Below are 16,005 nucleotides of genomic sequence, written 5' to 3'. Positions count from 1 at the left end.
CCATAAATTTTTAAATTTTTTTTGAAAATCATTTGATATGTTATTGAGATCCATCAAAATTAACGGTATTGAATAAAAATCCATAAACCGTTAATTTTGACGGGTCTCAATAACATATTGAATGATTTTCAATTTTTTTAAAAAAATTATGGATGATCTATACGATATAAACTTTCTATTCAACGGTAGATTTTATAAAATTTTTATTTGTTATAATTTTTTTGATGACTTGTGCATGGACTTTGCCGTTAATTTAAGATATTAATGATTAAAGTTGTTCATTGACAAACATAAATGTAATCAATTAAATTATTTATTTCGGGAAAGAGATACTAATTTAGACCTGTATTTGACTTATTTTTAAGAAGAATCAAATTTACAAAATGCCAAACACTATTAGGTGGAATCACTTTTTATCTTGGCTTTAAACAGGGTTATTATCAAAGAGTATCATTGTCTTATTACGTGTGCATTGTCCTCTGACTTTTTGACCTCTCTCTCTCTCCCTCTCTCTTTGAGTCTCTCTCTATACTTACTGATCATTGCTTTGCTGGCCACTCTAGTATTCTTTATTCTCTTTTGCTAACTAAACTTTTTGTTTTCTCTTTAATAATAGTAATTTTTAAACTAAAAAGAGGAAAAAAATACCTCACTTTCCTGAATCTTGAGCCTTTTATTATTATTTTTATATTATTTTAAAAAATAATTTGAACTCACTATCTTTACTTCTTGTAGTTGTTATTTGTTATTGGAATCTCAAACTTCAAATGCTCATTAATTTCAGTTCATGCAAAAACCAACACAGATTCAGAATATTCATACTATCATAGAATTAAGTGCTTTGGAATAAAAAGCACTTAAACAAAGGAGCAACTTTCATACCTTCTTAAGTGAATAAGCACTTTTGGATATGCTGTTTTTAAGCTCCCTTATGAATCTTTGTTCCTCCTTTTTGCTTCCTTTCAGGTAATTGATAAACTCACTTAAAAATCTTGTCTTTCCTTTGTTCTTGCATTCCAACTTCAACTTTTGCTAAAAAAATTATCTTGTAGATCTGGTTTTTGTTTTTGTTTATGTTATCAGTGATTTTCATGAATGCTAAATTCTTTGGTTCTATCTCTAAAATGGGTCCCACATTGTGTGTTTTTTGGTTTTTAATTTTCAAAATTGTGCTTCAAAATGATTTTTTTGGTTTCTGGTTTTTTAAGGATCTGGAGGTGTGGAGAATTTTTGTTTTGTTTTTAGTTGTTCTTTTTGATAAAAAAAATAATAATTAATTGTTGAATGATTATAATGTTATTAGTATTTATTATTTAAGTGTCCTTCTTAGTCTATTAATTGTGATTGTGTTTGAAGAAAATTTGTGTTACTTCATTCATTCTATTTTTGATGTTGAAATTCTAGTAGTTCCTCTTTTGCCTTAAATCTTAATGAAGGGTTAGGAAGAAAGCTATAAAAGCTAAAAGCTTGAATTGATTAGTGGTTGGTTTGAAAACTATATGTGATTGAGAATTAATTGCAGAAATGTTAATTCAAGTCATTAAACCTAGTCAACTACTATGAATGTTATAGCTTATACACAAGCTAAAATTGCCTATTCCTATGACTTAATTTTGCATTGATATTTATTTCCTTGAGTTCTTTTTCTTTACTACTAAGCCAAATCTTGGAATTTTTTTACCTTTTATAGAAAAGCTTCATTAGCATATACTTAATTTGTGTTATGCAAAATTTTATCAAGTACTTTTGGCCCGTTTGGATTGTCTTATTTGAAATTATCTACTGGTATAAATAAGCTCTTATGAGATTGTTTTGGAAGAGCTTACCGAAACAATTTACAACTTATACGAAAATAATTTAACTTCATTTTATCTTTTGTTGTAGAAAGAACTTATTCATAAGCACTTACTATATCAAACGCTTAATTAAGTTGTTTATCCACATTTGTTACAACTGCCTATATGTCTCTTGACTGATGTGGATGCTCCTTTAGAATAACTGAATTATTCTAAATATTTTCTGAAACATTGTCGTTGTAATTCCACATTCTAACTTTGTGATATATTGTTCATTTCTTCATGATACTAAATCCTCACATTGATTTGTGTTTATGGTGCTAATGCAGGAAATATGAAAGATGACCGAAGTTACATTGAATTCAATTGTCAATAACTTATTCTTATACCTTACAGTTAAAAAAGTCACCATGAAGTTCTACAGACCTCCGTTGCAATCTTTCTTTTTTATCATTGTTATTCTTTTTCCTCTAGTTACTTCTGACCTGAATTCCGATAAGCAAGCCCTTCTTGATTTTGTTTCTTCCGTCCCTCATCGTCGCAACCTTAAATGGGACCTAGCTACCTCAATATGTACATCTTGGATAGGCATAACTTGTAATCCAAACCAAACTCGTGTTGTTTCTGTCCGGCTCCCTGGAGTCGGATTAGTAGGCACCATTCCAGCCAATACACTTGGCAAAATTGACTCACTCAAAACTATAAGCCTTCGCTCGAACCTACTTAGTGGAAGTCTACCTCCTGATATTACTTCTCTTCCGTCTCTACAATATCTCTTCCTTCAACATAATAATCTTTCTGGTGAATTGCCAACCTCATTATCGTCGCAACTCAATGCACTTGTTTTGTCATACAATTCATTCAAAGGTAGAATTCCAAAGACATTGCTAAATTTAACACAATTAACTCGATTGAGCCTCGAGAACAACTCATTATCTGGACCGATACCGGATTTCCATGTCAACCTCAAATATTTGAATTTAAGCTACAACCATTTGAATGGCTCTATCCCTTCATCTCTTCATAACTTCTCAAGTTCATCCTTTGAAGGAAACTCCCTTTTATGTGGATTGCCTCTAAAGCCGTGTTCCAGAGTCCCTCCTTCACCGGCTCCTCCTGCATTGGCTCCTGTAAAACACGGCTCAAAAAATAAACTGAGTAAAGGAGCTATCATTGCAATTGCTGTTGGTGGAGCTGTTCTGTTGTTTTTCGTAGCACTTGTCATTGTTCTTTGTTGTTTAAAGAAAAAAGATAATGGAACCTCGAGAGAAGTTAAAGCGAAGGGTCCTATTGGTGGTGGTGGAAGGAATGAAAAGCCGAAAGAAGAGTTTGGAAGTGGAGTTCAAGAATCTGAGAAAAACAAATTGGTTTTCTTTGAGGGCTGCTCTTATAATTTTGATCTCGAGGATTTGTTGAGGGCTTCAGCTGAGGTTCTCGGAAAGGGTAGTTATGGTACTGCTTATAAGGCTATTTTAGAAGAGTTAACGACAGTTGTAGTGAAAAGGTTGAAAGAAGTTGTGGTTGGCAAGAGGGAATTTGAACAGCAGATGGAGATTATAGGAAGCATTGGAAGTCACCCGAATGTCGTTCCGCTTCGCGCTTATTATTATTCGAAGGATGAGAAGCTTTTGGTTTGTGACTATTACCCAAATGGAAATCTATCTATACTCTTGCATGGTATGCATTTTCTCTTTCTCCTTGTTTCAGTTTTTTAGGCTTATGAAATTGAACTCTTTCTCTTCTACTCTATGTTTAAGCTTATATATACTTAGATTAAGTTCAATTTAGATTAAGTTAAATTAATTTCACCTTTTATTCATTGCATTGTAACCCTCCATTTGAATATTAAATTTTAGAGATGAAATTTGTTATCATCTGAATTTGATGACAGGTACTAGGACAGGTGGAAGAACAACTTTAGATTGGAACACGCGAGTAAAAATCACTCTCGGAATTGCCCGAGGAATTGCTCATTTACATTCAGTAGGTGGTCCAAAATTTGCACATGGAAATGTGAAATCCTCCAATGTCCTCCTAAACCAAGATAACGATGGCTGCATTTCCGATTTCGGCCTGACTCCGCTCATGAACGTCCCGGCAACCCCTTCTAGAGCCGCAGGCTACCGTGCTCCTGAAGTAATTGAAACTCGGAAGCACACTCATAAATCAGATGTATACAGTTTTGGCGTCCTCCTTTTGGAAATGCTTACAGGTAAAGCGCCACAACAGTCTCCGGTACGCGATGACATGGTTGATCTCCCTAGATGGGTTCAGTCCGTTGTTCGGGAGGAGTGGACCGCTGAGGTTTTCGACGTGGAGCTAATGAGGTACCAAAATATTGAAGAAGAAATGGTGCAAATGTTGCAAATTGGCATGGCTTGTGTCGCAAAGGTTCCAGATATGAGGCCTAACATGGAGGAAGTAGTGAGAATGATTGAAGAAATTCGGCAATCTGACTCGGATAACCGACCATCTTCTGACGATAATAAATCCAAGGATTTAACTGTTCAAACTCCCTGATTAACTCTGCTGCTGCCCTTTTTTCTTGTGTTCCAAACAAATTGATTTATTGAACTTGTTTGTCTAGGAAGTAACATTTAAAGGAATATGAAAGAGCTTGAGACACCCTCAGATAGAATTATTAATTTGAGTTATTTTGTTCAGTAGGAAGGTTTATTTTTCTTGGAATTGTGCTGTATTAAAGTTGTGATTCAATTGATGATTTTCATTCGAGAACAATTTGATCTTCTTGAATTGCTGTTACACTGTTTGTGCCACCAATAGATGTTACACTGTTTTACCAAATAGAGTGATATATGGCAGATCCTATGGTGGACCAGTTCAAGAGTTATGTTTATTTGACTAATGCTACGGTGGATCAGTTTCACAAGTGGTTCAACATAGACCGATGTTTAAAATTATTAAAAATCCTAACGACCAGGGATGGAGCCCGGAATTAAACTTAGGGGAGCCGGATTTAAAAATATAATTTAGTAAAGAAAAACTAAGTTTTCAAAACATAACATATAGAATCAATTGTAATATAAATCTAAAGTTAATATTGTGATTCTGTATTTTATGGGACACTTTTATTAAGTCGGATTGTTTTGCCATTATTTTCATATTTATTGTAATTTTGATTTTAATTCATGCGTTTTATCATAAAAATTGCAAGTTTTTGTATAAAATAAAGTGAATTTTAGTCTTTAAAAAGATATTTCGCCATTAAATTCAATATTGGAGCAATATAAATCACCTTTTTAGTACAAAAAAAAAAACCATTTTTAGGAGGAAAATATTTATTGAGATAAAATTTACAAAGTATAAATAAAGCTTAAAAATTGAATTATAGAATAGGAGAACATTTTCATGAGTTTAATAAAATTGAAGGATAAAAAATGAAATTAAACTAATAATATAATGACATACTAATATTTAAAAAAAGTTAGGGGGTCGTGGCCTCTGTCGGTCCCCCTACTAGCTTCATCCCTGCTAACGACTATCGACAATATTCTTTAAAAGTAAAACAATCGTGACTCTCTTTGTTTTTACGACTAAAAAAATGACATTATTAAGGTCAATTATATACGCATTATATCTTTATTATCTATTGTTTTAATCAAATCGATATCAATTAAATCATTATTTTAATCATAAAAGTAAAGATGACCATTAACATATATTTTTAAACAACAACGTATGTCATCATTAATATTTTAAATATTTTTTAAGTATTAGTGCACGATAGACCACTTAAATAAGTGGTCCATATTATAATTTGATATATTTATTTTATTCATTCACCATCATGAAATAACATATCTTAGTCATGAAGAGATACAACCATTGAAACTAAAATAATAGAACTATTTAGCAAACCACAAAAAACCACTAAAAAGTAAATATAATATATTTAATAAATACTACCAACAGCAGCAGTAATCTCAAATACATGATTTATTTATTTCTTTTTTCCAAATTGAAACTCATATCATTTCATTAAAAATAATAGAGGAAATACATAATGGAACATGATGATAAACTTGAGGACAAACCATATCTAAAGCCACACTTGCTAATACCCTAGCTGCTTTGTTTGCTTTCTTCTCAATAAACACAATTTTTGAGTTTGGTAAACTTTGAGCAACTAAATTACGACATTGGTCAATAATTAAACCAAAGTTAGACATATCAACTTTGAAATTATTAAAAGCATCAACTACAATCTTAGCATCCAGCTCAAAAACAATGTTAACCAAACCCAACTCAATAACCCAATTTATAGCATGTAAGAGGCCTTGAGCCTTACCTTCTGGGACCTCTAAAAAAGGTGTAAATTGGATAGTTTTTGCCTTGACAAAATGACCACAGTGATCGCGAATTATAATACCAATTCCCACCAAGTCATGATTGATGGAAAAAGATGCATCGACATTACATTTTATAAAATTAGATATCGGTTTGATCCAAACTTCATGAATCGGTTCGACATTTCGAATCACATGTGCTGCCATATCTTTCAATGATAGTGTTATTGATGTGATAAACTTAGTGGTGTTAACCAAATTTATATAAGATAATTAATATTATTTTGGATTAATAAATTTATTATTTAAGTTATATACCAGGCAAAAAGAATGAACTTTATTTATGATTTTTTTGACTGATTGATTTATTTATGATTTTTTTTTTTCCTTTAAGTTATTTACCAGTCAAAAAGAATTAACTTTATTTATGATTATTTTGACTGATTGATTTTATTTATGATATTTTTTCTTAAAAATAGCAAATTAATATATTAAAAAAGGGGAAACCCTTGACTTATATTTTAAGTTCATGATCCTGATTTTTTTACAAATAAGACATTTTATATTTAGAATACACACACCATGATTAAATTGTAATAAAATAGTCCTATAGCATTTAGTAATACAATAATTTAATAAATTTATCATTATTTAAGTCAATTTCATATTTTACAACAAGGTAATCAGAACCGAACCGGTCATCGAACCGGTAAGCTTACCGGTTCAAGGTTCAACTGGTCCGATCGGGGTCCAACCAGGTCGGACCATTTTTAATTAAATATATATTATTATAATTATATTAAGAAATAATACACAATATATAATATAACATTCATATTTCATACTATTAAAAATTAAATTCACTCAACAATTTTTCATACTTTTTAAAAATTAAAATGAGAATAATTATTTTTATTAATGATTACATTTTTATACAAGATTATTTATAACTGCATTTAAATTACTAATACAAAAATATTTACTTTAGTTTCTTATATATCTATTTTGGGAATTTTTTTTATACCCCAACAATTGTCCATCTACCCCAATATTAATTTTAAATGGACGATTTTCCCTCATATATAAACTAAAACCCTTATGACAAAAATTTGGTTACCGGAACACTTTGGAAAAAAGTGTTATGGTATGTAAATTTATTTTGTTACCGGAACACTTTGGTAAAAGTGTTCTGGTATATGAAATTTTTCTAATTTTTTCAAAAGTGTTCAGGTATATACAATTTTTTTTTTATCTTAACACTTTGGAAAAAAAGTATGCAGGTATGTGTAATTTTTCTAACTTTTTTTGTTACCTGAACACTTTAAAAAAAAGCGTGCAGGTATGTAAAATTTTTCCAAATTTATTTTTGGTTACCTAAACACTTTGAAAAAAAAAGTGTTCAGGTATCTAAAAAGATTCTAAGGTAACAACAAGGGCATCTAAGGTGACATTTACCAAGTACTCCTTCATATCAGGGTCTTTTTTCGGCACACTAAAGTTACTAAGAAGAACATTATTTTGAGTGGTAACAGCAAAATTTGCAGCACTAAGATTAAAGAAGTGTTTGCAAGAATCTCTTCTTGTGTTGAAAGGAAATTCAAAGATTATGGAGGTACCGGGTATGGTTTCTCCACTATGGTTATATTATTTTTGAGTAAATTCAAATATTTGAGTAATTCTAAGGTATCAATATGATATGATGATATGATTGAATCTTTACTTTACATTTACCATGACATCTTTATGGTTCTTCAAATTTTGAATTAACATTGATTCTTCAAGTAGAAAAGTGATGAACATATTCAACTACACACATTGCAATACCTTCAAACAGTTTAACATATGGATAGTGTAGAATAGAGTTCATGGTTTTGGAAAATTTTTGTAACCGAGTATTCAGAGAGCATTAATATGTCTTTACAATGAGTACTTTTGTAATGGAAGCACAATACACTATTGTTGAAGTTAGGAAGATGATACCTTTAAAGCTAACATTTGGCCTTACATTTACAAGCGTCTAACTAAAATTTCAATTTACATATTGGATCTTTGTATTTCTTTTTCCAGGTGCTGCATAAGCAATGCTTCATATTGTCATATTGCAATGCTCATAGTGAAGAAGAATCATAACAACAATTCAAATTCTGTCAGTGGATCATCTAGATTTTAAAATATTAACAATTATATGACTATATGATATTGATGAATAAAATTTATTAGAGGGAGGGCAAGATAAGGTACAAGCTACAAAGGCTAAAGAATAATATGCTTCTATAAAGCCATAAAGGGTTATTAAAACCAAGGCACTTTATCCCAAAGAAGTGGACGCAAAAAAAAAAAAAAAACAAACATATGCATTTGTCAAACTTTTATTTGACAATATTAGACTACTTAATAAGAGAAATTCTTTAATAGGCACAATTATAAATATGATTTGTTGGCACACACCCAAAAAACATAAATATAAAAAAAAAATTAAAGTAATATAATTTGATGTGACAATTTTATTTTCTTTAAATTTTTTGATTTATGTGTGTATTTTGTGCCCAAACAAGTGTTGCTCATTTAATAAATAGTAAAACTGGGTTTAGGCCCTCTGTTATAAAAAAAAAAAAAAAAAAAAAAAGTAAAACTACCTGTTTCTCCCCTATGTTTTTTTCATTATTATAAGATTAATTTTTCTTCAATGACGTCACGTCCCTTCATATAATGAGATTAGTTTTCCACAATTTAACTTATGGCTTCAAACATTAGGAACAGTGTACTACATATACACTTTAGAAATCTAACATTAATTAATGTTGTCAAGTAATTTAATCTTTTGAACAATACCTATTATTATCAATTAGCTAGGTTTTTAGAATGACAAATATATACATGAAATATGTAGTAGGTTTGAAGATGTGCATTTTGGATGAAGATGGAAAGACTAAAACTTCAATTATTAATGTTGTTTTTTTGGAAGTATTTGATAACCTTTAGGAAGCATAAGGAGATTGGTAGAACATCTTCAAGCCAATAGATATTGCATTGAACTAAATGTTGTGTTTCAAACAGAAAGTGACATCCTAATAAAGTCACAAGTAGGAAAATCAACTGCAGCAGAAAGAACATTCAAGAGAAGATAATGCTTTCTTCTGGAGTTATATACTGCATAATCACATCCTTAATTTGATCAGGTGTGTTCTCAGGTTAAAGAATGTGAAGCAAAAAATGTACTCATTTATGCAAATGTCAAACCGTGTAACTAACTTTATTGTATATATTACCAGTAGGCATCCAACCATTTTTCCTACGGCAACTATTGCAGCTGCAAATTTTTCGGCAACAAGGGCAAGTCCACTTGGGATTGTAATCGGCTTCTCTCACATTTTCTCCATATCTATAATACAGTTGTACACAATGTCTGTTATTTAAATTGGCAGTGACAGTTGCTAATAAAAGGCTATACTTGTTAAGTTTTATATGAGTTAACACCCTAAGGAAATACAATAACAGATCGGCATTGCATTTTCTCCAAATATCAAACTGAAACAATGCTACCTTGTGTAAAAGCACCCTTAGGGTAATTTGCATTTGTTGTAACTAGTATCAGCTGACTAATAGTTATACGCCTACAAGAAAACAAATGATTATATTCAAACTTCTCTATGGTCAGAAAATGTAATACATGGTAGAGTTTATGTGCCAAATTTATGCATTAACGACAGAAAGGAAACAAATATGAGTCCTTCAATCAAAACACACGCATAAAACTGATAAATACGAGAGAATGACAGTTAAATTCCAGGTTACAAGTTATTGAGAAAAAATCAACATACCATGATGTTCTACATCAAAGTCGGTCATCTCTATACTAAAAAAGATCTACATCTAAAATTACCTATGTTAAGTTAAATAGAATACGTTTACGGTCCTTTCTTCTGATCAAGTAGTAAATAAGACTGCATGCTTACGCCCGTCAATTGATCTCGTATCTATAATTAAGCCTACCTACGCCCGTCAATTCCTTTCAAGCTTTATCCCGCCCTTAGACTCGTTACACTTAACGCCCACTTACTTAAAGACTCATTGGCTCTGCGTCCACCGAAAGTCGTCGGAACCCGGTTTGAGAACCTTGTCTCATAGATTCCTTTCACCAAGTCATTGCCAGTAATCAGCTCTTATCCCTTGGTGTGGTGTCAAAGGGCGAGTTCCTTTCTTGGGACAATAGTTACAATTACTAAATTAAATATTGTTAGAAGCTTGGGACAAATTGTTCAATTATGTGTCCTTATAAAAAGCATAAAATCCTAGTTCCCGTAACAGTTTAGCTTCTGCTTAATTTGCGCTACTTGGTTTACAATTCATAATAAAAACTAGAATTAAATACATTCAAGCATCATGGTAGAATGCTTTCACATATGAAATTAAGAAACACCTACATGAATTATAGCTTATAAAACAATCAGCAGATTCCCAAATTCACACTAAAGTTAATGAAGTGGAAAAAACAAACCTTGATGTACATAAAAAAAACCTAGAGTAATGGAAATCACTTTTCAGAATTTGTGACTGATCAGTTCTATTTACAAATTCGATGAACCCTGCCACAATAATCTTTACCATTTTACCTCAGTAAGTTGTCACAGGATGAACCGAAAGTATTAACGTTACAACAATTAGGCTAATTCTGAAACTTCGTCTTTGCTAAACATCCACTGTCCAGTTAATGTTATTTGTATTGCATTCTTGTGATTTTCGTAAGTGTGCAACTTTGGCGTGGTATGCACTGTAGCCACAGCGGTCTTACTCTTCACCCTCTGACCTTGTGGAAGGCTGGAAGCTCGGAGGCTTCACTACTAGAAGCAAACCAAAGCTCCGATGGAGGAATGAATCAGTCTATGGAAAGGCCGGGAACGTTGAATGACAGCTCCTCAATTGTCCATGTTTCTTCCATCCTGGTCTTAGTGTGGCTCATTGCTGTTTCCCCAAAACCTGAAAAGTGTCACTACAGATTGACCCGAGTGAGCAATCATAATCCCTTCAACAGGTTTATAGTCGTCGAGAAATGAATTTATGGTGGTCACCCAATAAACTACATCGCCTTCTGAATGCGAGTCAAATGGGGATCTTCGGTGAACAAGAAGTCTTGTTTTCTGACTAAAGTATCCGAACAGGCATGCCTTTATGGAAGAGTTCAAATCAACCTGAAGTGCGCGCCGAAGAGGCCTCACAAGCCCTTTAGCAGCATGTGCACCAAGCCAAGGTGTGTGCCGCCACACGAGCTTCTCATTGCAACCAGTATCTTACGGCCAAATATATTCGTAGGTCCAAATATATCCTGTGTAATACCATCTAAAACTCCATTCCTGCTTTCTACAAGTTCTCAAATCACTAATTTTTGGGGTTACAGTTTTAAAGACATGCAAGAACAGTATATGAAAATTAGGATAATAGTTCAGATTCTTCAAATATTTGGTGGATACATCCGATGGACAACACAACAGTCAACAGACCATGCGAGAAAATGAATCAAGCTTTTAACTTTCTAATGAATATATTTAGCCAAGTACAGATTCATTTCTTCTTATTATTCGGCGCTATATTTTTCATAAAGGAAGAAAATAGAGCAATGGAAGTTGCTGGACTCGTCAGTATGGTCTGTTACTCAAGAAGTGTAATAGTAGTTTCTTTCTTTCACAATGTAATGTGATGACATTTGCAAATCAATTTGGCTTCAATAAGAAAATTTGATGCGGTGGCAAAGCATAAGGAACCATACACTTTAATTGGTTCAAGATTGAGTAATTTCTTTTATGTAAGACATGGAATTTGCATTAACATTTGTTTTAAATGCCTTATATACATATATACTAATAGAAGAAAATAAAAAGGAGACACAAAAATAAAACCCAGAGATAATAAAAAGAAATGATTTTATTAAAAACATTGAAAGAGAGATTACATCAACTAAGAGTTAAGAGTTGACTAATAGTAGTCAACAAGGATAAATGAAAAATATCACTAAAGTGACCAAATGTACCAAATGTACTTACAGTTGACAGTAAACTAGAATCCTAGTCAAAATATAATGATGATGAATCATCTAGCATCATGTTGGTTTTGTTACTCAAAATATTGGAAACTTCAAAATCATCAAACACCATCGGAATCGGATGTTGTTGCTGTGCATGAAGAAAATTGCTATCAAATTTTTTATCTTGTTCTGGCATTGACTCAACAACTTGAATGCTTTCATGAGGAACATTTGAATTGGCCCTTCCACTTTTTGGCTTTGTCTTTTTACTTGAACAATTGAAATGACGAATTCTGAATTTCTGCAAATGACTAGCAACATGCGAGGTTTCCAAACCCCGAACATCCATCAATTCAGTAATTTGTTTTGGCGTTGCCTTTTCAATGCCAAGTTGATTCACAGCTCTTAAAAATTTGTCTTGAAGCTCCGGTGATGACACCCATGATACCCGATTCTTCTTTGTTTCACTTTCTTCATCTCTTTTCTTTCGTTTTTGTCCTGTTTTGACCACCTCCGACACTCTTTCAATTTGATCATGTTGAATTGTTGCAACATGTTGCGACATGTTTTTGATATAATTCGGATTCAAAGGTTTTAGCCAATAATCACAAGCCCCATTCATCCTTTCACTTGTTGTGTCATCAACACCCATCATAATGACCGGAATTTTAATTTCTTGTGTAACATGTTGCAAAAAGTCGTACGAATCCATATCCGGCATTTGATCATCAATTAATATCAAATCAAAAAAAGGACCCTTTGTTTGTCTCAAAAGATTTAGGGCAAAAGAAGCCAAAGTGGATGTGATAACTTGATAGTTGCATTCAATACACATATTTGCAATGACATGAAGTTGAGTGGTGTCATGATCAATCACAAAGACTCTTAAACTCTCTAGTAAGTGGTAGGGAATTAGGTCATCAAACTCAGTGGAAAGATCCATCGCACCAAGAAACCTTTCAATTCCGAGGGGCAAGAAGAGAACACAGAAACAAACAGAGTATCTCTTCTTTCTGTGGGGAATTAGTGGAGAACTCGCAAGAAATCAAGAATGAATAAGGGAGGGAGGAATTATTGTACCGTAAGTGAATTATCCCAAACAGAGTCGTTTGCGAAGGATGACGGCGGAACGACGGCAACCTTGGCGATGAAGAATAGGAGATAAATTCTGAGGGAGGGGCAAGAAGAGAACACAGAAACAAGAGATAATTTTGAGGGGAATTAGAACAGAAAAATTCAAGGCAACCTTGATTTAAGGCGAGAGAACCAACAGAGAGAGTATCCCTTCGTTCGTCAAACAGAGTAACCCTTCTTGCAACCTTGATATGAGATAAATTCTGAGGGGAATTAGTGGAGAACAGAACTTGCAAGAAATCAAGAATTGTATCGTAAGAGCGATGAAGAATTTAGCGAGAGCGATGAAGAATTTAGAAAGAATGAGTGAGAGTGAAGAATTTAGTGAGAACAGAAACAATGAGTAGAGTACTGTGTAATATATATAGGGTTTTAGTAATAACGGTAATACTTTGTCAACACGTCTTGCCAGCTCATTTTATTATTTTTCTGCATTTATTCTTTTTATTTTATCTTACTAACGGTAATATCTATCCTTATTATTAGTATTATCTTTTGTGGGCTTTCCATTTTTTTTGCCCATTATTATTATTATTATTATTATTATTATTATTATTATTATTATTATTATAGAAATTGAGGGAAAAAGATGGGTATCCAAATCTTATATTCTTTTATTATTTTATTAGTCACTATAAATATTTTAAATTTTATTCTTAGTCCTTATAATTTTTTTTCGTGGTATCGTATATCCATTATCATAATGTCTCTTGCAAAAAATTATTTATTTTTAACAATGGATTAATTAGATGTGAATTTTTCAGTTTTTTTGGCTAAAAAATTCATAAATATTTCATCTTAATTATTTTAAAAAGTTCTAAATTTTTATGGAAGATGTTCTTATAATATTAAAAACATGAATACAAAAAGTCATTAAAAAATTTGAAAGTACTCAAGAGTTGATCGAAAAGTAGGACCAAAAATTGTGACAAAATATTTGAGAGACCAAAACTTGCTAAAATAATTTATACGGACAAAAACCGAAATTTGAGATATTTATAAGGACTAAAAACTCATTTAACTCTTTTTTATATAGTTTTCTCTTCTTTTATTTTTATTTTTAGAGTACAGAAATTTACGGTATATATTGTGGGTGTCGGTTTGGTAACTTCTTTTTTTTCTTTTCAGAGAGTAATTATATTTAAATTTTGAAGGACTGTTTTATTCGGAAGAACTTAAGAATGTAATGTTTTGAAAGAAGTTTGAATACTTTAAAGTTAAACTACTAAATACATTCCTTATAATTTAATAATGTGATTGATGAAATGTGAACATTTTCGAAAATCAAATTTTAATCTCCAATTTTATTGGAAGGTTATTGTAAGTATTGTGAAAATAATTTATGATGATTTTTAATCTCATGAAATATTAGCACTCAAAAATAAAAACACCACAGTGAAGCAATCACCCATCTTCTATGAAAGGTTGCAGAGGACTCGTCCAATCATGTGCTCGAAAGTTGGATATATCGCAAATAACACAAAAATCTGCATAAAGTAGATACATATGCTAAAGAACCTACCGTACACACTCAAAAATGAAACACCAGAGTGAAGCTCTTGGTTTGAGCACCACTTAGCTACCTACCATACACATCATAGGCTCCCTCACCCAATCCAAAACAGAGTTTGGCATTTAAAATAAATTGCATTCTGATAAGCAATCTTCCCTTCAAACACACATTTGTTACTATCTATCCATAAGGACCAAATTACAGATAATCACACAAGGTGCATAAAATGATCAACCGCCATTGCAGCGAATGCGCCTTCAAAGCCCAGCCACCAACGCGAACGCCCAACGGACAGGAGAATAGTACATAATTGCAACTCTCAATATTAGACACACAAAACACGCATAAAATGCTATATCCGTTAATAAGTCTTTTTGCATACAAATGTTCCTTCGTCGCGGTTCTATTGAGAAGAACTCTCCATCCATGAATAACAAATTCGATGGGGCTGAACACTTCTGAAGCTTCTTATAAGCATTACAGTGTCTTTCATCACCTTGGTCCTGAACTAGCAACTCTTGCAGCAAATAATATGCTGATTTAACAGAAAAACCAGCAGCTGTATCGTACTTCTAGACCCATTTATCAACTGATCTGTGGCTCGCAGACACGCCAGCTAGCATCTCTTCTAACTCCATCAGTTGAGCCTCCTCCCAGGCATATAATCTTCTCTGCTAACAATGATTCCATCATTCACCCTCACGACATAAAAAATCTGACACTAAAGCATTTTTATTAACAGTACGTAACAGAAAACAACTTGTTATCTCTCTTTCAAAGTACAACTACCAAGCCATCTATGCGACCAAAACAACGTACTTTCACCATTACAAATCCTTCTATGCACGGCGTCTTCAAACCACTGAAAACATAAGGGGTTTCCTCTATCAACCTTTACAATATCTCCCCACCATATTGAGTCATGTCTACCACACACCGCTAATGATTCTAAATCCAAGTAACCATTTTCGCCGCCATATCGGAACTGCAGCAAAGGTAACCATAGACCAGATTGATCAGATAAGCACCTCTACGTCCACTTCGCGCAAAGTGCTAAATTGAACAACTCCAAATTCTTCCCTCCTATACCACCTTCCTTCTTGGATTTACAGACCAGATCCCATTTGATCCAGACCGTCTGACTTGCATCTATCCCACTCCACAGGAAATTCCTTTGGACGCTTGTCAAAGCTTTAATGACCTTTCTAGGGGCCTTATAAAACAAGAAAAAATAAA

At 32.5% G+C, this 16,005-nt stretch overlaps 3 protein-coding genes across 3 annotated transcripts; 1 reads left to right on the top strand and 2 right to left on the bottom strand.

Annotated features, from left to right (window-relative positions):
* Positions 1–467: 467 nt before the first annotated feature.
* LOC123924018 (probable inactive receptor kinase At5g58300) lies at positions 468–4,559 on the top strand. The gene is made up of 3 exons (XM_045976782.1): positions 468–966; positions 2,126–3,473; positions 3,688–4,559. The coding sequence occupies exons 2-3, from the start codon at positions 2,138–2,140 to the stop codon at positions 4,314–4,316; spliced, it is 1,965 nt and encodes a 654-aa protein (XP_045832738.1). The 5' UTR covers positions 468–966; positions 2,126–2,137; the 3' UTR covers positions 4,317–4,559.
* Positions 4,560–5,782: 1,223 nt separating this feature from the next.
* Positions 5,783–6,310, bottom strand: LOC123922555. The gene has a single exon (XM_045975262.1). It carries the CDS (start codon positions 6,308–6,310, stop codon positions 5,783–5,785), a length of 528 nt encoding a protein of 175 aa, XP_045831218.1.
* A 5,852-nt stretch (positions 6,311–12,162) lies between these two features.
* On the bottom strand, positions 12,163–13,065 carry LOC123922554 (two-component response regulator ORR26-like). The gene has a single exon (XM_045975260.1). It carries the CDS (start codon positions 13,063–13,065, stop codon positions 12,163–12,165), a length of 903 nt encoding a protein of 300 aa, XP_045831216.1.
* Between the last annotated feature and the right edge of the window lie 2,940 nt (positions 13,066–16,005).

Source organism: Trifolium pratense, linkage group LG4 (assembly GCF_020283565.1).
Source record: "Trifolium pratense cultivar HEN17-A07 linkage group LG4, ARS_RC_1.1, whole genome shotgun sequence".
NCBI lineage: Eukaryota > Viridiplantae > Streptophyta > Magnoliopsida > Fabales > Fabaceae > Trifolium > Trifolium pratense.
This window is presented reverse-complemented; position numbering and strand designations above follow the sequence as displayed.

Coding starts and splice junctions, on each gene's coding strand:
- LOC123922555 (XM_045975262.1), bottom strand. CDS start 6,310: ATGGCAGCACATGTGATTCGAAATGTCGAACCGATTCATGAAGTTTGG.
- LOC123924018 (XM_045976782.1), top strand. CDS start 2,138: ATGACCGAAGTTACATTGAATTCAATTGTCAATAACTTATTCTTATAC. Junction 3,474..3,687: donor TCTATCTATACTCTTGCATG/GTATGCATTTTC, acceptor ATTTGATGACAG/GTACTAGGACAGGTGGAAGA.
- LOC123922554 (XM_045975260.1), bottom strand. CDS start 13,065: ATGGATCTTTCCACTGAGTTTGATGACCTAATTCCCTACCACTTACTA.